The following is a 20,717-nucleotide window of genomic DNA, read 5'->3' on the forward strand; positions in this document are numbered from 1 at the left end:
CCCATCTGCCGTATTTGTTCAAGCATTGGCCTAGTCGTACAGGACTGCAGGGCATATTGCCCCCGTGGTAATAACTTACTGTAAACCACGCCTAGACTTGAAGTGTGCAAGGAGCATGTAACCATAACCATAACTGAATTCAGATCTCAGAACCCCCTAATGCCTACCAGATATGCAATATGCACTACCAAACATAACGACGTGAACATCAATGTCGCCCAAAAACCAGCGAATCCGAAGCCGACCTCCATGAAAAATGCTAAGGCATAAAGACCAATACCAATACCAATACTATGAGTCGAATTCGACAACTTTGCTAACGACGCGGTCATGTTCAGGATCTGATGTCCGTCGCGTTGTAGAGTCTGCCTGCGGCGCATGACTGCTGCTGCTACTACCTTCGCCTGAGCCCCGATGCCCGTCCTTGCCATCGATGAGTGAGGAGGAATCCTTCTCGCGGACACTGAGCACTTCGGCTCCCTCGAGGAGGTCGCGGTCCGCGTCGCGGACGCTACGACGCTCAGGGTCAGCGCCGTATGCCCCAGCGCCCCAACTAGATATTCCTCCGACCATGGCGGCGGAAGCCGCGGCGCCAGTGCGGGGATCGAAATCGTCCTCCTCGTCTTCGTCGTCTTCTTCTCGGCTGAGAGCATTGCGCTCCAGTTCCCGTTGGGCCTCGTCCATTCGCTTCTTGACCTCGGCGGCCATCCGGATGCCGTCGGAGACGATGTTGTCCAGGACCCCGCGCAGACCTTTGCCTGGGGGAACGATGCCGCCGGATGCCCCGCCAACTGGTGCACCTGATACGGCGCTCCCTGGGGCTCTAGCGGTGCCGATGTTTGAGAATGTGGTGAGATTCGACGAAAGTGATGTGGTTGTTGATGCAGGGTGGGGATGGTCGGACAGACGGAAGGACTGGGGAAAGAAGGTCTCAAAGAATTGCTCCAGTAGCTCATCAGCCAGAATGACCATCCGGAAAGTGGGGAGGGTAATATGAAGGGGATTGTTGGGATCAAGCGCCGGATTGGCAGCTTCTGATGTCTTGCGATTATGCTCTGGGTTGGCATCCGCATCGTGCTCGTTATCCGGCGTTTGTGGCGTAGGAGTTTCCTTGGGTTTGTTGTTCTCTTCCATGTCGATGAGATCCTCCTCGTCGTCATCTCCAATAGCAAACGAACCCAGCTTGTCCGCAGCCTCATCCGTATCATTGGCAGTTTCGGTTGTCTTGCCCTCGGGTTTGCTAGGATCAGCATACTCGAAACATCGACGGATGAACGAGCTGACGCTGCCCAGGAATCTTTCATCGGTGCTCAGCTTATCCCGTTCTGGGTGGTTCCGGTCATTCAAATCTTCCAGAGATTGACTCGGCGTGATGGTACCGTCGAAACCTCGGCGAGAAAGGAAGAGTAAGGCTTCTGACATCCGGAGTATGCCTTCTCGGTCGACCTTTCCATCGCCACTGTCATCATACAGATCGAAAAAATAGTTAATGCTATTCATAATATCCCGAGTGCCCTTCAGCCGTGCAAGGCCATTTACCACGTTTTGCAAGCTTAGACCTTCGGATGGGTCCGTGGCCCATTTGCGGAACAGCCTTTGCATGAATTCGTGGTCTGCAGGTTCAGGCTTATGATTGATTCCAGAAGTCCATTTGCCGAATCCTCGGAAGCTGCCATTCATATCGGCCGATGGCTCCTTCCGCGACGGCCCGGGAGAATCGGTAACAGCCCATTTCGCTGTAATAGCGAGGAAATCGCGGAAAGCGTCATAGTCCATATGAGTTGGGCTGGGTCCGAGGCCGACGCGGCCCACCTCACGGTCTATCGGAGGACCGAGTATCGAAGCTCGTTCGGCCCTTTTCTTCTCCTGGCGCTTCTTTTCCTCTTCGATAAGCATTTGCCTCTGCTGGCGGTCGTACAGCACTTCGTAGAATCGGTCATAGATGAGACCCAGATCATCCATACTGAGGCGTTTGCTCTCTGGGCCAAGGTTCCGAATGGATGTGCGTTTAGCAAAACTCTCAATATTCTCGAGAACCGCGTCCTTGTGCTTCTCACGCTGCTCAGTGATGGTACTATGTGTGATGCCAGAGAATTCTTTGAACGCAACAACCATCAACTCCTGAAATCGCGTGATGGCTCTCAATTTAGGATTCTCCGATCTTGGATGTGCCGACTCATCCAGACGCGAGAAGTAAGATTTGAGGACTGAAATAAAAGACCCATCGTCTTGGACATCCAGGAGCTCTTCACCGTTGATGCGCAAGATGGCGAGGCCGACTTGAAAGAGTACCTTGGGGCCTTCTAAGAAAAAGACATCCAACACCCGGAATGCAAAGACCAGTGGCATAGAGTTGATGTATAGCGAGAGAAACCAAGGAAGTGAAACGACGGACAGCTGAACATCAGACTTGGAAAGGTGGTCCCACAATACCGGCATGGTCTTCTCTACCAATGACTCGAACACCTTCTGATCCAGCAGGGTGCCGTACATGGTTGTGGAATAGTACCCTGGCAAAAGACGATCGCACAGTACGGACAACAGGAAGAACGCTTGCGTCTCTGACATATAACTGTGCGGGTCAGCAGCGGGTGGTAAGCAGGGTAGGGACTGGCATACATCAACAGAGCTGCTACAACAATATTCATAGCCTGACAATATCCAATCTCCGCATTAGTCCAACTGTAAGCTGTCAGGACCCTTCGCAGCCGGCCAATGCCCTCTTCACTTTGGAAGCCGGGGTACTCTGGGAGACTCCGGTTCAGATCCTTTTCAATTTCGTCGATTGCTAAAGACTCCTGACCGGAGAATTTGGCCAGAGTATCTGTGTAAAGCTTGGGAGACCTCAGCCGCAGGTACAAAGACCCAGAAGTCACCTCCCATATCTCTCCACGTAAACGATTTGGTAGACCGACGCGAATCAGCTTATGAAAGGTTGGCTGGCGGACTAGGGTTGCGTTCCGGCCATTTTCTAGATCGCAAGACATCTTAGTGAGCGCTCTCTATCCATTGCAATGTTCCATACCTCTGAAGTATTCCCCCCATAGTCTCATCTTGCTGCGATCCCGCAGTTTGCGAGCATCACCAGGATAACGGAATATCATTCCCAGCCCAGCATCTGGGGGTTGGCGCACTTCAGCATTATCTGGGTTCTGGTCTTTAGTAGCCTTGGCCCCGGAAAGCAAGTATTCCGAGTAGCAATCATTTACAACCACCCGTAGATTCTCAATCTCCTTCATCGCTTCCCGGAGCCCCTTCTTTAAACCATCACAAAAGCGTTCGCAGGCCTGCCTGCTCCCCACCAGCTGGATGGTGAATTTCTGCTGAACAAAACCCGGAGGTTGCTGCTTTCCCAGAGCGCCATTCCACGTAGTCAACGCAAGTGAGAAGACGTGACTGAGACTATTCAGCCTTTCCACCCGCCGGATACAGCACAGCGGAAGGGTGAAGCCATTGCCCGAAGGCCCGGTGCCATTCGTCTGACCGGTCCACTGCGTAGAGGCGCTGAGTGTCGCGGAAGGGGCGAAGCTAGTCGGCTGCGTGGAGAAGCAGAGAAAGCGTTCGCTCAGATGGAGTCTCCCGGCATACCGATTGCCTGCGCGGTCGAGAGGCCGAGACTGATCGCCTTGCGACGTAGACGACGGAGAGGTATGCGGAACAGGGAGGATTAACTCGGCGGTGATTTCCTGCAATGGGTTTTGGGAATCAGGGAGACGGAACTGCTGACGGAAGAGGGACGCTTTGGATGGATTACGATCGGAGGATGTCAGAGTCGGAAGGTTGAAATTGGCCGGGTCGATAAAAGACTGGGCTTTTTGGACGAATGATGACCACTGCAACATGGTGTGCACAGAGTTATTGGGAGAATGGGGGCCAAAGACAATAGGATGTTGATTCAAATCCTCCCGCTGAACACAGGTGCGGGATGCTGGGAGCCAGGTCCGGCGCGAGCTGACAGCTACCGAAGCTCAGACGGCAGTCAGACTCGGGTAGAGAACTTGGATGGAAATCCACACTGGATCGTATAGCAAGTGTGGATCATCGTATAAACAGTCGCAGCATGCTCGAATACAGACTAAAAGTTGCGACGAATTCCTAAGTCCGGCGCTGAGGTTGTTGTTGGCCGGAAGAGGGGAATGCTGCGAGACGGACGGTGTTCCTGGCAGGCATCCACAACTAGTCACGTGATGGACAAGCTGAGTGAGACATGAGCACCACTAGCCCTCATCAATCGCTATCCTAAGGTAGTAAAAACTAGTAACTGGTTTTATAATGACATCGGAATCAAATTGCAGCTTATTCTCGAAAGGACAAACCACGATGGATTAGTTTGCTACGGAGTACTACCGACATAAAAGGACCATTGCGATGCTGCTGCTAACTACTGACTGTGGTAACAAACTGCTAGTCCACGAGATTATAGAAGACTCCACGCAACGAAATGGTAAGGAAACGAAAGGCGACGAGTGCGAGACAAACAGAAAATACCGAGGGAATGTGGGAAAAGATGTAATCTGGATCGCGGAGTAGGCAATTGAACATGATAAATGAGTCGTCCACCGATAACTCACGGGCATAAGCTCCTCCAAGCCATCCTCTCCAATCGGCACAGAACTGCTGTCTCACGTGTCCTGTCAACCAATCCAAATCGTTGCGGGCGACCGTTTACTGCTTGGTGTCGGACACCTGGACAGCCTCATCATCACTGTAAGCAGGAGGAAGCTCGTCGGACGCCTCAGTCATCAGACCCTCCTTCTCCGACACAGTTCCTTGCTCCACATTCTCTGAGGGAGCGGAGCGACGGCGCCGTTGCCACAGGAAGACCACAATCTGGCCGGCTAACATACCGAGAGCGCTGGCAGCCAACCCGGCGAGAACGCCGAGAACTGCGGGAACAACAATAAAACGAACGATGCGGGAAACGGTACGTTCCCAACCACCATGATGCATATGGTGCATGTGATGGCGGTGATGAGGGCGACCGTCAAATCCGAAGGGGCTCTCATCTCCCGGGTGAGGACGGCGTCCAGGTACGGTATCGTGATCAAAATCGCCCTCTGGGCGGTAGGGGTGTAGCATAGGACGAGTACGACCGCAACCAAAAGGTCTGGGCCTCATTCCCAGAACACGCGCCTTTGCGGCGGAAAACAATCCCCGGATGCGTTCAACCAGGAGCTTGCGCAGACACTTGGGCTTTCCACGGCACTGTTTCCACGAGAGGCGGTTTGGAGCTGTATCTTCGAAGTCGGTCTTCGCTATGTAGACGTTACCCTTGAAATCATTGATGATGGTGATGGCAACGGTATCGAGCGGAACGGGATGGCCGTCCAAATCGAGGACAGTGAATCGAACAGCTGACAGCTCCATAGGAGCGTCTTTTGGCACACCAAGAGGCATGAACTCGACCGCATATCCCAATGAGATAGGGTCGGACTCTGCTCCGTCAGATTCCCGGCGCTGAACGGCAGTGATAACTGAAGGGGGAGGGGGCGGGAAAATCTGATGACCATTGACCAGCAAAGCGCCATCTTCGATAGAGAAGTTCAGTGCCTACAACAATTAGTGATATGTTCGGAAAACTATAGGTTGCGGTAGAATGGAAAGCCGGGCTCACCAGAGAAGTGAGGAAGCCATCAGTCCAGCTGACATCTCCATTTTCATTAACTTCGCGGAACGGGCACTCCTTGCAAATAAGTTCGACCTGCTGTTGCTGAGCAGTAAAGGATTCCAAGGGATGGAGGCCAGTGAAATCACCCTGTGGCGCGATAATATCACCATCTATCTTGGGGACGACTAGAAATGCATTGGCGCCCAGGGCGACGGCGCCGCCTAGGAGGAACGAATGAAGGTTCATTGTGTCGGCAACAAGTTTTAAAAAGCACACATGAGGTAAAAGTTACAAAAGAAGAGAGTTAGAATCAAACGAAGGTGTCAAGAGTCAGATATGGGATGAAAATGATGGCTGATCCAAGAGTTTAGGTTGGAGAAGATGATCGCTCCGATGCTTATTGTTGTCAGGAGGGGAGACTAAAGAGAAGTCGATACAGTTGCCCACTGTCTGCTGCTTTTAATTCGCTGTGGTGGCGCAGGGCGGAGGCAGGTGACGCAACTTGATACAGCTAGTCCTAGTTGGGTCCGGTGCTTACGTCTCTTTTGTCTCAAGGTGGAGATAAGGTCACGTGCTGTTTATGCCTGAAATAGGTGGTGTCCAAAGTGGACTACTTTCAGGTGCAGCATGTGTAAATGTATCTACGCTGTGACCAGTCAATGCTTCCACAAACTCATACATAGTACTGGCAAGGACGCGATTTGCGTGGACGTGATCGAGTTTGATATCCAGTATGAAAAGGTCTACTGACAGAAGAACGCCCCAATAGAAGAACCTATTCCCAAACGTCAAAAGCCCCTTGAATATATGTTGCCAAGGCATAATGAGACTGGTCACCCAAAGGGCAAGAAATCAGAATCGGTCCTTCGAACAATCTCCCACTCAGCAGCCAGCGCCACTTTGCATCGCGAGTCTTGACATTTGCGCAAATTTGTCAGGGGATCGTGTGGCATCATATTGACTCTATTCCACGATTGACGCTCTCCGTCGGGAGACAGTATGGAGAGTATGGACAGCAACAGGACCAACATTGTCACGAAGGGCAGCCACCACTTTCCTCCCATGATGGTGAGAGAAGACGCAAAGATCCTCTGTTTCTTCATCGTAGTGGTAACCTTGCCGTCACTTTGCCACCTGTAGCCCGAGCGCTGAGGAGGTTTATGTGAAACTGTTTTTAGCATGGGACCAGCGTCGGCTTCAGCTTCCAGAGTCTCACTCCCATTGTTCGAAGATGGTGACACTAAAAGGGTTTCTAAGTTCTCCTGCTGAAGGTCATCTTGTTCAGAGCTCTGTTGCTCGGCTTCATTAAGAGGCCAAGATGCAACTCTGCTCCTGAGCACAGGCCGAGTCACACTGACATATCTGGGCCTACTCACACCAAGCTCGAGAGCTTGGTGTGTCAGCCGTCGGGATTTGGCATATGATTTTGGAAGGTACACAGGGTCCTTATAGCGACCTCTTCTTCTGGTCAGAAGTAAAGGCTGTGACCGTCCTGATGCTTCCGAAGACTCTATTGACGGAATTGTTACCTGTCCGTCCATTTGGCAGGCAACAGTTTGAACTCCACGCGAAATCGAAAAGATTGCTTGTCCGGCCTTCATGCAGTCCATCGGACATCGAGTCTCGGACGGTCCCGGGTTGCTTGCTCCGCGATCGAATGAAGTATCTGCCTCGCTGTCCGATTGAACGGGACTTGCGCAGCATTGGGCCGATCCCTGTTTGCGATCTTGGACATCAAATAAGGCACTTCTCCACTATCAGTTTGAACGGGACTCTCACAATGTTTGCGGACCTTGGTTCTCTTGCACGCCAACTCGGTGTCCTCAACTTCCTTTGCGCGCTGCTTTCGTCGCTTTCGCCGTTGCGGTAGAAAATCCAGATCATATGAGCTTGCGGGAGATCGTATCTCGTGACAATCGCTCATATGGCGTTCCGTTGGAAATGCCCCCTGTTCGATGGACAGAGCTGATAGACTGTCAGACAAGTACATCATTTCTTCGTCAAGGGTAGCACCACGTATTGACTTCGTTTCGTCCTCGCTGATCGCCTCGTTTGACCAGTCCATTGCACTTTTCTCCAGGTCCAGTGGCTGGTCTGTCGCAGAGATTGCTTTGTCCTCCTTCTCCGAATCTGTAGTACACTGTGTCTCATCATCTGCTGCGTCATCTGTTGTTGATCCCACTACAGACTCTGACATCTTACGTAGGCCAGAGCTTGACGCTTCAGAGCTTGATGATCCCGAACTTGACACTGCAGCATCTGATGTTTTTGGTTTGGCTCTCAAAGGCCTGCTCACTTCACTGAGCCATTTCAAGACCTCGCTCTTGTCATCCAGGTATTGAGCGGCTTCATCCACTTGCCGTTCCCATTCTTTGCGCTGCTTTCGATATTTCTCGATTTCGCGCTCATATTTATCGACAAGGGCGCCCTTGCTCCGCAAGCTCGTCTGCAAATCGTCAATTGTTTTGTCACGGATCTCCAGCTCATCTTTCATAGCTTTCCAATCCTGCTTGTACGATTTGATCAGGTTTTTCTGCTCTTGGTTCTTCTCCTTGAGCGCAGCGTTCGCCGCCTCGGCGTCGCGGATGTACTCCTCCTTGGCCTCGCAAGCTCTCTGCGCCTCTCTCAGAGCAGTTTTGGCGTCCTGCAGCTCTGCATTCTTGCGCTCGAGCTTGCGCAGCTCTTGGCTGAGCGACTCGTTCAGCTCATCGTAGGAAGCCTGGAGTTCTTCATTATCGCGGCTCAGCTTGAGGCATCTGTACAAGTGCTTCTCGATTTTGGAGAAGGATTCAACTTGGTCGACTAAAGTTTTGTGGAAATACTCAGCTTGGTCCTGAATCGGAACATTCCTGTCATTCTTGACATGTCTTACCTTTTCCAGGAGGAATTCGAAATCGGTGAGGTGATCGAGGGGGTCCATAGTTTTCTGATTTGGGTGTTTCAGTATACAGAAGTATATAGATGTGTAGACAGAGGTTGGATTGGGGTTCGGAGAGGGATTGGTCGAGGTGGGAAAATTGAATGTAGAGTCGAAGTTGCGGTCAAGGATGGGCTCAGGTTCTTATATACAGCTAGTTCACTACAATGTGTCACTCACCTCGAACAGGCCATCTGGCCGACGGGTAGTGATACCGAGTTGAAGACATCACATATCCAGCCTCAAGGAGCAGATCTCAGAACGGTGGGTTGAGTGTATAGGATGTCTCTGCTCAGGTCATTGTTCTTTGTTCAATGTTGGCATGGCGGAACACAGCCTGAACAGTTGGGACATTGAACAGCACAAAGGCATTGTCTGAGACACCTGTACAAACAGTATTTGATTGGTCCAAGACATCATCCGGTCAATCGGCAGCGATCGGATCAGGTGTCTGCGAGGTTGCTACCTTACATGAATGCCTGTTTGATATAGTGGCACCCTTCTCCGACATTTTACCAGTTATCACAAAATCCCGGAGCAAAGCGTAGCATGTCTTATAATAATACTGTAGAGCAGGCGGGAACTAATCTATACGGAGAGAACAAAGAGAAAAACATTCTTTCAAAAGTATACAACCCAATCAGAGCTTCGATTTCTTCTGCCCCTTGACGTTCTGAACTGCGTCGCCGGTGAGCAGGAAATCCGGATACTGCAGCTGCCCGTACGCCGCACCGCCAGACGACATGCGCCAACTCGCGCCGTCAACTACCGCGCGTCAGCCTGAAACGTTCTGATTTTGAGTCGCATAGATCACTTACCGACGAGGATCTGGCCAGAAACATAACTACCGGTATTTGAGAAGAGGTAGACCGTCGCATCGGCGATATCACGGACGGAGCCGAAGCGCCCCAGGGGTTGGGATTTGGTGTATGTTTCTTTTATATCAGAGGGTAGGAGGCGGTCGAGACCCTATGAACGTTAGATACACGATTCGCTCCCCAGATGAAGGGGAGTGTACCTCTGTGGAAGCGATTGGCCCAGGAGCGATGATATTCGAAGTCACCCCGAGCGGGCCATACTCGATAGACACGGTGTGAGACAAGGCGTCGATGCCGGCTTTGGCGACGGCCACATGCGCCTGGAAGGGCATTGCGCGGTAGTGGATCGTAGCGCTGACGAAAATGATGCGTCCGCCGGTGCCGAGCGGCGAGGGTCGCACTATAAACCGTCAGAACGAACCATCAAAGCCTGAACGAGATAACGTACGAGTCTCCGAGTCAACCCTGTGCTTCTTCGCGGATTCGACGAGGTGAGGAATCGTCGCTTTGAGGGTGTTGTACGATCCCAGCACATCGATATCAATCACCGACTTGAAAGCGTTGACCGACAGCTGCTGGATCGAAGCCAGGAAGTTGCCCGCCGCACCGGCGCTATTTTCAAGCCCCTGTTAGCAAAAGCGGATCGAACTCGACGGGGGCTTGTACATAACAAAGTCGATAGCCCCGAGCTCCTTGACGCAGCGATCGACGGCATTCTTCAGATCATCGTACTTGCGCACATCAACTGCGCCAATGCCGATCACCTTAGCTCCTGGTCGAGCAGTGGCAATGTCCTTGGCTGCCTTTTCCGTCTTCTCGACGTTTCGGCCGACGATGCATGCGTCCGCACCTAGACGGACGAGAGCGCGAACTTGCGCACTGCAGATGGTGCCTGCGCCACCTGTGCAGAAGACGACTTTGTTTGCTGGATGTCATGTTAGCGGATTAGTTGCTATGAGTTCGATTGGAGACACACTGAAGAGACCCTCCTTCCAGGAGTCACTGATGTAGTCTTCCGTGGGAACAGGCATTTCTGCGGCGACAGTGTTCTATTGGTATAAATTGTTGATCAAATCCTGGCTCTTGACAGACCAACAGTGTTCAAACCCTTGTTAGATAGATGATTGAACGAGATGGTACTTCAAGTTAGTGCAGTAGTGGAGGCCAGCTCGCTGTATCGTCTTCCCCACAGTGGCAAGATGCCGCGGCTGTTCGGTCGGGAGCCTCGGAATGTTCCAATTAATGATTTGTGTTTACCTCCACCTCAAACAGCAGCAAACGTAGTCAAGCAAAGAAAGGGATATCTGATGTCCTCAGTAATATCTCTATGATTGAGGTAGTCGATTGGATTTCATGCATTGTGGATTCTGATGGCGCGTGTGCTGTACAGACATGCCTGTCACATGACATTTCTATGCTTCAAAGCAGAGTAAAATAGTGCAGATCAAAACTTCCCTCATCGTAGATATCTCGAACATGCCTCTTAGACTGGTTCGAAGTGTCTCTGATACTGCTCTATGGATACCTACTTTGGGATATACCAAAACAGTCCCTGGGCTTTCCTCGAACATTCTATATCCGCTGCCTCAGGCTATCAGGCACAAACAGCAAGCTACCTAATTGGCGGCCTCCCATTGGACGGTCGGCCCATAATCCCGACGTCACTTTTTGGCTGCTTCTCCACCTTCCATCTGAGGGCTCCGGGATTATGATCCATCTTCTTCTGCATCAAATCACGCGTTGCATTGTCTGCATCCATACCGACAAAAATCAACATCTGTTGTGACATTGTGGATTGATACTTTCTCATCAACGTGCTATATAGCATAATGGCGTGTCCTATCACCGTCACCAAATTCGTGGGAACGGTGTCTTTGGGCATTCTCACTGTAAGTCTCAACACTGGGCACTCAAATTTATCTCCAATGCTTCCTTGTCCATAACATGAATCAAGAGACTAATGGAAACGTCGCAGGGCCTCTCCTACTCCGCCTCCACTGTCACAATTCCCTCCCTGAGCCTGCTCCCCACCTCCGCCAACGCTCTCCGATCCCTCAACGAAGTCAAGCGCCTTAATCGCAAACATGGCCTACGACTGACCAACATCGCCAACACCTGCCTCATCTTCGCATACTCCGTCTCCCCCAAGCACCGTAAACACCCCTACCTGATCTGGATGTGCGTCGCGTCCATCGTCGGCTCATACGGAATGGACTTTTGGTTCCACAGGGAACTCGGCCTCAAGGCCTGGGCTCAAAGTCTTATCCAGGACTCCGGATGCATGTCCTTCTCTCGCAGAAATGCCGTCAAGAAGGACGAGGACCTTGTCGTTGTTGAGGCCGAGGAGTCGGTTAATGGCGAGAGTGTCCGTGAGGAAATGGCTCGCGAGAGACGGCTGCAGTGCGCTAGGGCGGTGTGCTCGGGAATTGCGCTTGCTATGGGTATTGTCGGGCTTTGGGGTGATAGGAAGTGATTGATGCGGCCATCTGCTCTTGAACAAGACGGTTCTCGTGTCTGGGTTTTTCTTCCCCCACTCATGTACTTTTTTTCTGCCTTTTTCCCTCTGACAAAATTTTCTTCATATCTACGGACTTGCGGTATGTATTATATTGGTTGGAAACGCAAGGTATGGTGTCTGGTTCTTTCGGTTCGAATGGAAGCAAGCGTTTGTAACTAGGAGCTAATAGAAATCTTTGCGACTATCTCCACAGCAGAATATTCTGCCTAATATTTAACAGTATTGAACCCATCGAAATTTGGGAGAGCAGTGCGAATCTCCGCCAAATACTGGGGTATACCGCCCGCATAATTTCTCTGCTCAAACACTTTCCCGGGTATGCTCCCACCCATATACGTGGACTTGGTAGTAGGCAAGAATGTGAGGTCAGAAAGTTCATTGATCGTTTCTTCCAATTACGGGCTGATTCGGGGAGAGGGTCAATATACTTGATCCCCTGCCGCTCAATCTGCTTGACCGCGTCCGCAATCCAGCGGCCTGAACCCTCCACGGTCGTGGGTCCGTTACTGAGCAGCGTTGGTCCTTGTGGTCCATACGGATGAAACATATAGGGGTACCCACTGACCGTGAGGCCGAGGTAGGTGTACGTGCCATCCTTCCAGTCGTCTTTGAGTGTCGTGCCATGGATGCTGGTCAACCCATATCGGTCATACCGCCAGTGGTAACGTCGAATCCGGTCGCGACGCAGACGACGTCGACCTCGTATACGGAGCCGTCTTGCAGTTTGATGCCGGTGTCGGTGACGCCACGATGGGATTATCCTTGATATCCACCACCTCGACATTCTCGCGGTTGAACTGCTCAAAGTAGGTTTCTTCGAGACATGGCCGCTTGACGCCGAAGTAGTGCGGTAGCTCGCGCGGCACAAGATGCTCTCAGGCTTTGGGATCGCCGATGCGCTGGCGGACCTTCTTGCACCAGAAATCGTACACGATGCGGTTGGCTTCAGCGTCGAAGAGGTAGTCGCGAGCCGCCGACATCATCGTCTGCCTCGTATATGACGGTCTTGAGACCCAGCTTCCGCATTTCGTACAGGCAGTAGATGCCGCCAAAGCCTGCTCCCACGATCAGGACATCGACGTTGAGGCTATCAGCGTAGGGTCCAGCCGTGCCTCGACGGGAGGCATATTCGCTAAGTTCCTTTCTGATATGCATGTTGAGATTGAGCTTGAGTCAATTACTTTGATTGAGATGTTCAACGGACCTAACCGACGATTTCAACCTGCTTTAAGTATTCGTGAGCTCAATGCCCCTGTGCAGTTCACGAGTAACCCCTTGCTCATCCAGGCAAGCATATCCAGCCACTCTCTCTCCCCTGGACAATAATCACCTGTGTAAGTCGGTGTACAAGGTGCCCAGACTGTTGCAGGAATGCATGCAGCAGCGCATCATCACCCTCAACCCAACCGAGACCTTCCCTATCACCAATGGGCACACTCGACTGGCTTTCCCCTCTTGACGCATTCTGCGTAAGGGACTAAAAACAAAATTCGAGAGGTAAAACTCAGGTTCCTTTCCGTCTAGGAAGTATGCAAGGTACTTCTGCCAGTATGTAGGCGCAGAACATGCCAACACTTCTCTCCTCATCTTCCCCGCACACAAAAAAGCAACACCACAGATAATTTCCTGATGATCGCCAGCACATTGCCACTGGCTTGCAGATCAGTGCTAATCCGCACTGAAATACGTATTCTGACGGGTGACCCATCGCAGTTCAGACCGAGGTGTCTGCGTGCGGTTCCGCAGACACCGAGTCTCGGTAGCAAACAGATGGGAGGGACGTTTCAGGTTCAGTGCCGACCCCAACCTGGCGTCATTCTGGCCCAGTTAGCAGATTCAAAAGTGCAGTTTTCTGGATAATCCATCCCGACCACCGACGTAGTCTTGTTATATGGTGAGGGGTAACGACGACCGTTATATCCAGCTCGATCGCAGAGCAAGGACGGAATTTGACCACATCACCAAGTTTCTACTGATCATAATGGCTTCTCTTTCTCACCAAGCCGTAACTGCCCTCAAAGAGAGGGTAGATACAGCATGCGCAGACCAGGAAAAGGGTATCCCAGGTGCAGTGGTGGTAGTCGTTGGCAAGGATGGCAAGGAGCATTTTGCGCATGCAAGTGGAAAGCGTGGGTATGGCTCCGAAGAGCCGATGACGCTCGACAGTATCTTCTGGATCGCATCGTGCACGAAGATGATCACAGGAATTGCGTGTATGCAGCTTGTTGAACAGGGGGTGTTGAACTTGGATGATGCAGACCAGGTCGAGAAGATATGCCCCGAGCTGAAAGAGGTGAAGGTGTTGCAGGATGATGGGAGTTTAGTCGAGAAGCGTAGGGGAATTACTTTGAGGATGCTGTTGAACCATACCGGTGAGTGGACGCCCCTTCGTGAAAGCAAGTGCTGACTGGGATTATAGCTGGGTTTGGCTATACAATCTTTAATGAGAAGTTGAGAGACTACAGTAAGCCGGTTGGGTATGACGAGTTCTCAGGACACATCTACGATATGTTGCAGCCGTTGGTTCATCAGCCTGGGGAGAAGTGGGAATATGGGGTGCGACTAGCTAGCCACAGGAATTCATATATCCTTTGCTAATTGTGTTTTAAGGTGAACATTGACTGGGCAGGAGTCATGGTCGAGCGAGTCACAGGGCAGTCATTGAACGACTATTTCCATCGCAACATCTTCGCTCCCTCGGGCTGTATAACATTTCGATGTTTCCATCGGCGTCAATGAAGGAGAAGTTCGCATACATGAATCAGAGAGATCCTCAAGGCCAGCTCTCCGGTCGAGACCACCTGCTTCGGCGGCCTCTGATTGTGCGGACCACCGAGGACATCAAGACCTGCTTTAACAGTGGTGGAGGTGGCTGTTTCGCTAAACCACAAGAGTATTGCCGTATGTTGCCTTGTACTATGCGGCCATTCTGAGAAAATACTGATAGTCTGCTACTGGCAGAAATCCTTGCTACACTCCTAAACGACGGCACCTCACCCACCAACGGCATGCAAATACTCGAGAAAGCGACAGTCGACGAGATGTTCCGCAATCAGATCCCCAATCTTCCCAACTTCGCGGGACAAGGAATCTCACCTTCGAAGCCTGATCTCACCAACGCAATATCCCATCCGTACCCATCGTCGACACCTCAAGGGTGGGGACTCACATTCATGCTGACAGGAGGAGCCACGGGACGGTCGGAGGGGACGGCCCACTGGGCAGGACTGGCAAATCTCTGGTGGTGGTGCGATAGGGAGAATGGGGTCGCAGGGATGATCTGTACTCAACTCTTGCCCTTTGCCGATCCTCAAGTTTGGAGCCTTTGGCTGGATGTGGAGTTCTGCTGTCTACCGTGGCCTGGCTCAGGATTAGACTCTGCCGTACCAATTGCTCCTTGATTATTTGTTATCCGATTGGTCAACTTTCATCTGTCAATCCTTTGTTTGGAACTCAGAAGTTCAGAACTCTATACCTCCGGTCACCCGAAGCTGAAGCTCTCAACGGGCATTCCCCGTGGGGTATCTCCGCCCCGCCATACACGAAGTGGATATACCAACAGCCACCGCACTCCAACCACCAACCAGAGCATCACCCTAACCCAACGGCTGTATAATAGTGCGTCTAGATTTAGGCATCGATAAACCAGTCAGGGTCTCGTGGACTCCTTCCCCTAACACTAACGTCCGCGAATCCCCAGACCCCGCATTGTCCGCTTGGCTCGGAGCTTCAAAACCCACCTAACCATGAGGTCTCCGGTCTCCCTCCATACCGTATCTATCCCCTCCCCAATATCTCTCTCCACAATAGCCAGCGCCCGGTAATAGCCGAATCTGTATGCCGGCTGTCATTTAGCGTCTAGGAACGATCAATTGTCAGTGCCGCGATGGAGCCTCATCGTCGACGCCAGCACCATAGCTGCGATCCTTGTCGGAAGGGGAAGAGGGCGTGCGACGCTCCTGCTCGGAGAGACAGGCACGCTTCAACCTCTTCTGTATCCGGAGCTTCAGCATCAGCAACAGCACGCCAGGGGTCGGGCAGTCGAAGGGTGCTAGCAGAGAGCAATCTCAATATCCCGTGCTCGAACTGCAGGAAATATAATCGAGAATGCACCTTCAACTGGTTAGTTGAGAACCGCGCCGCTGCGCGGGGAGGTCGAAAGCAGAAAAGCCGCAATGTGAGCAGCTTGCCTAGAGCTGAGGGAGATGCGACTTCAAGTCGCTCGGGAACGGACCTATTGGATGACATGCTGTACTCCTCGTCGTGGCTCTCCAATAGTACTGGGAATGGTGTGTCGTCGGACGGGTCTACTGATCAGCCAGGGGCTTGGTCGATGCAGCCGAATGCCGTCTCGATACCGCTGAGGAGCAGGGGATCTGAACTCGACCCGTTCAGTATCATGCTTTGGAACGCGAATACAGCACAGGTACCGCCGAGCAATGCGGAAACGTCGGGCTCGGCCGAGGACAGTTGTTCGAGCTTTGACTACTACCAGCAGAGCTTGTCGAGTTCGGGACCGCACTCTCTCGACGAGACTCTGGATCTACTGCAACAGTTTGATGGTTCAAGTCCGGGGTTAAGTGGCTCTCATTACTCGTCGTCTCCTGGCTTTATGATTCCGGACAACAGTGACGGTCTACAAACGTTCCCAGCAGACAGTCTATATCCACCTGGAAACAAAGATAATCTATTTGTTCTTTCCGATAATATTTCCGACAGCTATGCCCGCTCGATGATGACACAAAATCTCATCCGTATATACCATGACAGCATGGAGAATGCCTTGTCCTGCTGGCTCACGGAGCAGAACTGCCCCTACAACACGGCCGTCCCGTACACCTCACCGAGTGGGCTCTCCAGTAAAGCGCAAGCGGCATGGGGACCGAACTGGACGAACCGTATCTGTACTCGAGTCTGTCGGCTAGATCGAGCGTATGCCTCCGTCCGGGGTCGAAACCTGAGCGCCGCAGAAGAGAAAATGGCATCGAGAGCTCTCCACACCGCGATCATGGCTTTCGCCTCGCAGTGGGCGCAGAAGATGCCGAGAAGCAATGGCTTTTCTCCGACCTCGCCCGTCGCGCAGCACGAGCGTGTCATCCGGGAGAACCTGTGGAACCAGGCGCGTCGTGCTCTGGAGAACGCAGCAGGTATCCCTTCGTTCCGGATTGCATTTGCCAATATCATCTTCTCCATCGGACAGCGTCCGCTCAACGTCGACGAGGATATGCAGCTCCATGAGTTGCTGGAGAATGACAGCGCGCCGTTGTTCATGGAGGCGGCTGTGCGACAGCTATTCTCCATCCGCTATAAACTGACACGTCTCGAGCGGCAGAAACCAAAGTCGCGAAGTTCGCCAGAGCACAGCAATATCGATCTAGCCAGCATGGATACGCCCTCTCCCCAGACGGATGCGTTTTACGCCGACCCCGAGCACCAAGAAACTGTCAACCTTCTTTTCTGGCTGGTGGTCATGTTCGACACCCTGCAGGCCGCCATGTATCAGCGTCCGCTGGCCATCTCCGACGAGGACAGCCAGATAACGTCCGTGTCGCCGTTGCCCTCAAATACCAAACCCGACAACAACAACAACAACGTCGACCTCGACGGCTGGAACCTCACATACACCCGCGCCCTGAAGGAAAAACAAGACCTATGGGGCGACTTCTTCCTCCACAAACGCTCCGCACGCCAGGGCTCGAACCCACCCCGCTGGCCATGCTCCTACGAAGAAGCCGCAGAGATCCTCTCCGACGCCAGCCCCGTCAAAGTCCTCCTCTTCCGACAAGTCACCCGCCTCCAGACCCTCGTCTACCGCGGCGCCAGTCCCGAACGCCTCGAAGAAATCATCCAAAAGACCCTCCGCATCTACCAGCACTGGAACACCACCTACAAGCAGTTCTTCCAGAGCTGCAACGCAAACCACGACGACCTCCCCCGCGCATCCAGTCGTGGTACGTCATCGTCGCAGGACACTGGCATCTCGCAGCCATGCTCCTAGCAGACACAGTCAAAGGCATCGACGAGGGCCGCCTGGGTCTAGAAAGCCGCCGCGAAGCCCGCACCGCAATCGACTTCGTCGCGACCCTGCGACGGGATAACGCGCTGGCCGTTGGGGCCATCGCGCAACGCAGTCTGCAGGGGAGGGAGTCCCTGTCCAACCGGACCCGGTTCTACCACGACGCCGTGAACGAGGCTGCGTTCCTGACTGAGCCGTGGACGCTCGTGCTTATTCGCTGTTTCGCCAAGGCGGCATATATTCTTCTAGACGATATCACGCCGCCGCTATCGCATGGCTATAGGCCGGACGATCCGTCGGAATATGCGCGGAGGAACTGCGAGTTCTGTATCTCGGCGTTGTGGTGTCTGGGGACGAAATCGGATATGGCCTTTGTGGCTGCGCGGTCGTTGTCGAAGCTGTTGGATAGACGACTAGGTAAAGGTGGCGATCAGTTTTGTTCAGTAGTTCTGTAGGGGAGGGTGTTCGGGTTCCATCGATGCCGCTCTTTGATGAGCGGGTATTGGGGGAGTTGGGCTAGTGTCAGTATCCCGGTTCAGTTCGAGCAGAACAATATCACCGTGTTATCGACTTGAGGCAGTCAAATGAGTATATCACCGCATTTGGTGGTCTTGCTTTCGTTTACCTACCGTGTTTACACGTATGCCTAACTTTGTGGTACCACCCAATGAGAGACTCGCCGCAGTAGATTCGTATTCTCTCATTTTTGACCCGATTAGGCAATTCGCAGATTCGAGATCACTTTTTGTTCACTATCAACACAAGAGATCCCAGTGATAAGAATGAGCTACTTTCTCACCTTTTTATCCTGATCATGTCAATAGCCTAGCCTCATTTAAAGCCATCATCTTCCCCATACCCGTTGGAATTGAAGCAGATAAGTGGCTCTAGACGTAGGGGCCGGGTATGCCGGCCTGACGTGAATGCATAATATTCCTCATAAGTATGTTGGTCGTCTGGCATAGTTGAATAATACTAGGTTGTACTTCTATGTGCTAGTATACCTGCCCCATATACATAGTAGACAGACTCCACAGTGGCGGTGGGGCGGGGGTGGAGTAAACATCTCCAATTCTCCACTATATATATATATCTACGGTAGTACGGCGGAGTAGTATCCAGATAAACAATCAAAGGCTCAATCTCAATCATTAACATCAACAAAATGTTCCTCATCCTCATCCCTATTGTCATCCTCCTCTACCCCTTCCTCTGCACTCTTTCCACAATCCTGCGCACCCTCTCCCTCCGCTCAATCCCAGGCCCGTTCCTCACCCGGCTCACAAAACTCTGGTACTTCCACCGCGTGCGAGCCGGCCACTTCGAAACAGACAATATCGCCCTGCACAGACGATACGGGCCAGTCGTGCGCATCGCCCCAGACCATTATAGTATCTCCGGGCGCGCAGCCATAAAAACCGTCTACGGGACGGGGAGCAAGTTCACCAAGTCCGCCTGGTACGAGGGGTGGAAGCACCCGGATCCGAACCAGTGGACGTTGTTTCCTGATCGGGACATAAAAAGGCATGGTATGCATCACCTTCCTCTCCTTGGTTCGTATCACTGCGTGATGGATGATGAACGATTGTAGCGGAAACGCGCAAGCGGTTCTCGAGTCTCTACTCCATGACCTCGCTGGTGCATTACGAGGCGTTTGTGGATCGGTGCGCGGATCTCTTCTGCATGCGGCTGCGGGAGTTCGCTGCCCGTGGTGAGGAGTTCAACCTCGGCCATTGGTTCCAGTGTTATGCGTTTGACGTCATTGGGGACATTACTTATGGGCAGCGGTTTGGTGAGTAGTCTGCCTAGTTGGGCTGTTTGCTTGCGGGCTGGCTAACTATGGGAGGCTTCCTCGATCGCGGAGAGGACATCGAAGGAACGATTGCCGCGCTGCAGCGGCTGATGACGTACAGTACGCTTGTGGGCATATACCCGGAGTGGCATCCGCGGCTTTTTGGGCTACTGAGCCGGTTCAGCTGGTCTGGTGCGGCCGGGAGAGCGTATATCGTGCGATTCGTCAAGGAGAAGATCAGGGGCCACTCTGTAAAGGTAGACCTCGGCCAAGCCGAGCGCGGTTCTCTGGAGACACAGAACTTTGTCGAGAAGATGATGCTGGCGCGAGACAAGGATCCGGAAAAGGTGACGGATTACCATGTTTTCATGATGGGGTTATCAAACGTCATTGCTGGCTCGGACACGACTGCCATCAGTCTGTCGGCCATCATGTATAACCTCCTGCGCTATCCCGCGGTCATGGAGAAACTTCGGCGTGAGATCGACGAGTTTGCCGCGCAGGGAAAGTGCAGTGACAGAGTCACTTTCAGAGAGAGTCAGGAGATGCCGTATTTCCAGGCCGTGATCAAGGAGGCACTGCGCATGCACAGTGCCACAGGCTTGCCGCTGTGGAGGGTGGTTCCACACGGCGGGGCCGAGATCAATGGCTATTTCTTCCCTGCTGGCACGGTTGTGGGGATCAACACCTGGGTGGCCCATTACGATGAGGAAGTCTTCCCAGATGCAACGACTTTCCGTCCGGAGAGATGGATCGAGGCGGACAGTAATCCGGAGAAGCTCAAAGCCATGAACGAGATGTACATGCCTGTAGGTCTCTCCTACTTCTCTCGTACATAGCATATTGACGACTGTAGTTCGGCCTCGGGACAAGGACGTGTCTTGGAAAGCACATCTCCATTCTGGAAATGTCGAAACTGATCCCGCGAATCGTCCGAGACTTTGATTTCGATATGAGGAGTGAGGATTGGGATACGGAGAACAGGTGGTTTGTGAAACCGACCAACTTTACCGTCCGGGTTGGACAGAGACCAGAGGCTAGATGAACC

At 52.5% G+C, this 20,717-nt stretch overlaps 9 protein-coding genes across 9 annotated transcripts; 4 read left to right on the forward strand and 5 right to left on the reverse strand.

The window, feature by feature from the left end:
• Window positions 1-67: 67 nt before the first annotated feature.
• P174DRAFT_438787 (GTPase-activating protein) lies at window positions 68-4,112 on the reverse strand. The gene is made up of 3 exons (XM_024826625.1): window positions 3,026-4,112; window positions 2,620-2,971; window positions 68-2,572 (listed from the first exon to the last, which is right to left on the reverse strand). The coding sequence occupies exons 1-3, from the start codon at window positions 3,840-3,842 to the stop codon at window positions 292-294; spliced, it is 3,450 nt and encodes a 1,149-aa protein (XP_024685592.1). The 5' UTR covers window positions 3,843-4,112; the 3' UTR covers window positions 68-291.
• A 234-nt stretch (window positions 4,113-4,346) lies between these two features.
• Window positions 4,347-5,943, reverse strand: P174DRAFT_438788 (uncharacterized protein). The gene is made up of 2 exons (XM_024826626.1): window positions 5,615-5,943; window positions 4,347-5,550 (listed from the first exon to the last, which is right to left on the reverse strand). The coding sequence occupies exons 1-2, from the start codon at window positions 5,852-5,854 to the stop codon at window positions 4,666-4,668; spliced, it is 1,125 nt and encodes a 374-aa protein (XP_024685593.1). The 5' UTR covers window positions 5,855-5,943; the 3' UTR covers window positions 4,347-4,665.
• A 317-nt stretch (window positions 5,944-6,260) lies between these two features.
• On the reverse strand, window positions 6,261-8,528 carry P174DRAFT_510109 (uncharacterized protein; the record flags this gene model as incomplete). Its single annotated transcript, XM_024831636.1, has 2 exons — window positions 6,261-7,323; window positions 7,356-8,528. The coding sequence occupies 2 exons, from the start codon at window positions 8,526-8,528 to the stop codon at window positions 6,442-6,444; spliced, it is 2,055 nt and encodes a 684-aa protein (XP_024685594.1). The 3' UTR covers window positions 6,261-6,441.
• A 528-nt stretch (window positions 8,529-9,056) lies between these two features.
• On the reverse strand, window positions 9,057-10,680 carry P174DRAFT_438789 (SDR family oxidoreductase). The gene is made up of 6 exons (XM_024826627.1): window positions 10,320-10,680; window positions 10,010-10,268; window positions 9,792-9,955; window positions 9,544-9,743; window positions 9,344-9,494; window positions 9,057-9,290 (listed from the first exon to the last, which is right to left on the reverse strand). Exons 1-6 carry the CDS (start codon window positions 10,372-10,374, stop codon window positions 9,166-9,168), a joined length of 954 nt encoding a protein of 317 aa, XP_024685595.1. The 5' UTR covers window positions 10,375-10,680; the 3' UTR covers window positions 9,057-9,165.
• Window positions 10,681-10,812: 132 nt separating this feature from the next.
• On the forward strand, window positions 10,813-12,025 carry P174DRAFT_448674 (uncharacterized protein). The gene is made up of 2 exons (XM_024828781.1): window positions 10,813-11,232; window positions 11,319-12,025. The coding sequence occupies exons 1-2, from the start codon at window positions 11,173-11,175 to the stop codon at window positions 11,814-11,816; spliced, it is 558 nt and encodes a 185-aa protein (XP_024685596.1). The 5' UTR covers window positions 10,813-11,172; the 3' UTR covers window positions 11,817-12,025.
• Window positions 12,026-12,161: 136 nt separating this feature from the next.
• Window positions 12,162-13,321, reverse strand: P174DRAFT_448675 (uncharacterized protein; the record flags this gene model as incomplete). Its single annotated transcript, XM_024828782.1, has 5 exons — window positions 13,066-13,321; window positions 12,770-13,005; window positions 12,515-12,715; window positions 12,261-12,456; window positions 12,162-12,202 (listed from the first exon to the last, which is right to left on the reverse strand). The coding sequence occupies exons 2-5, from the start codon at window positions 12,842-12,844 to the stop codon at window positions 12,162-12,164; spliced, it is 513 nt and encodes a 170-aa protein (XP_024685597.1). The 5' UTR covers window positions 12,845-13,005; window positions 13,066-13,321.
• A 521-nt stretch (window positions 13,322-13,842) lies between these two features.
• On the forward strand, window positions 13,843-15,236 carry P174DRAFT_457717 (serine hydrolase domain-containing protein; the record flags this gene model as incomplete). Its single annotated transcript, XM_024829578.1, has 6 exons — window positions 13,843-14,233; window positions 14,281-14,417; window positions 14,472-14,565; window positions 14,631-14,762; window positions 14,823-15,196; window positions 15,231-15,236. The coding sequence occupies 6 exons, from the start codon at window positions 13,843-13,845 to the stop codon at window positions 15,234-15,236; spliced, it is 1,134 nt and encodes a 377-aa protein (XP_024685598.1).
• Window positions 15,237-15,688: 452 nt separating this feature from the next.
• Window positions 15,689-18,438, forward strand: P174DRAFT_438792 (putative transcriptional regulatory protein). Its single transcript, XM_024826628.1, has 7 exons — window positions 15,689-15,809; window positions 15,837-15,855; window positions 15,892-16,038; window positions 16,063-16,150; window positions 16,184-16,255; window positions 16,283-17,812; window positions 17,848-18,438. The coding sequence occupies exons 1-7, from the start codon at window positions 15,748-15,750 to the stop codon at window positions 18,330-18,332; spliced, it is 2,403 nt and encodes an 800-aa protein (XP_024685599.1). The 5' UTR covers window positions 15,689-15,747; the 3' UTR covers window positions 18,333-18,438.
• A 604-nt stretch (window positions 18,439-19,042) lies between these two features.
• On the forward strand, window positions 19,043-20,714 carry P174DRAFT_364051 (cytochrome P450; the record flags this gene model as incomplete). Its single annotated transcript, XM_024821961.1, has 4 exons — window positions 19,043-19,406; window positions 19,469-19,669; window positions 19,724-20,478; window positions 20,526-20,714. 4 exons carry the CDS (start codon window positions 19,043-19,045, stop codon window positions 20,712-20,714), a joined length of 1,509 nt encoding a protein of 502 aa, XP_024685600.1.
• Window positions 20,715-20,717: the final 3 nt, after the last annotated feature.

Source organism: Aspergillus novofumigatus (genome assembly GCF_002847465.1).
Source record: "Aspergillus novofumigatus IBT 16806 chromosome Unknown P174scaffold_2, whole genome shotgun sequence".
Classification (NCBI taxonomy): Eukaryota; Fungi; Ascomycota; class Eurotiomycetes; order Eurotiales; family Aspergillaceae; genus Aspergillus; species Aspergillus novofumigatus.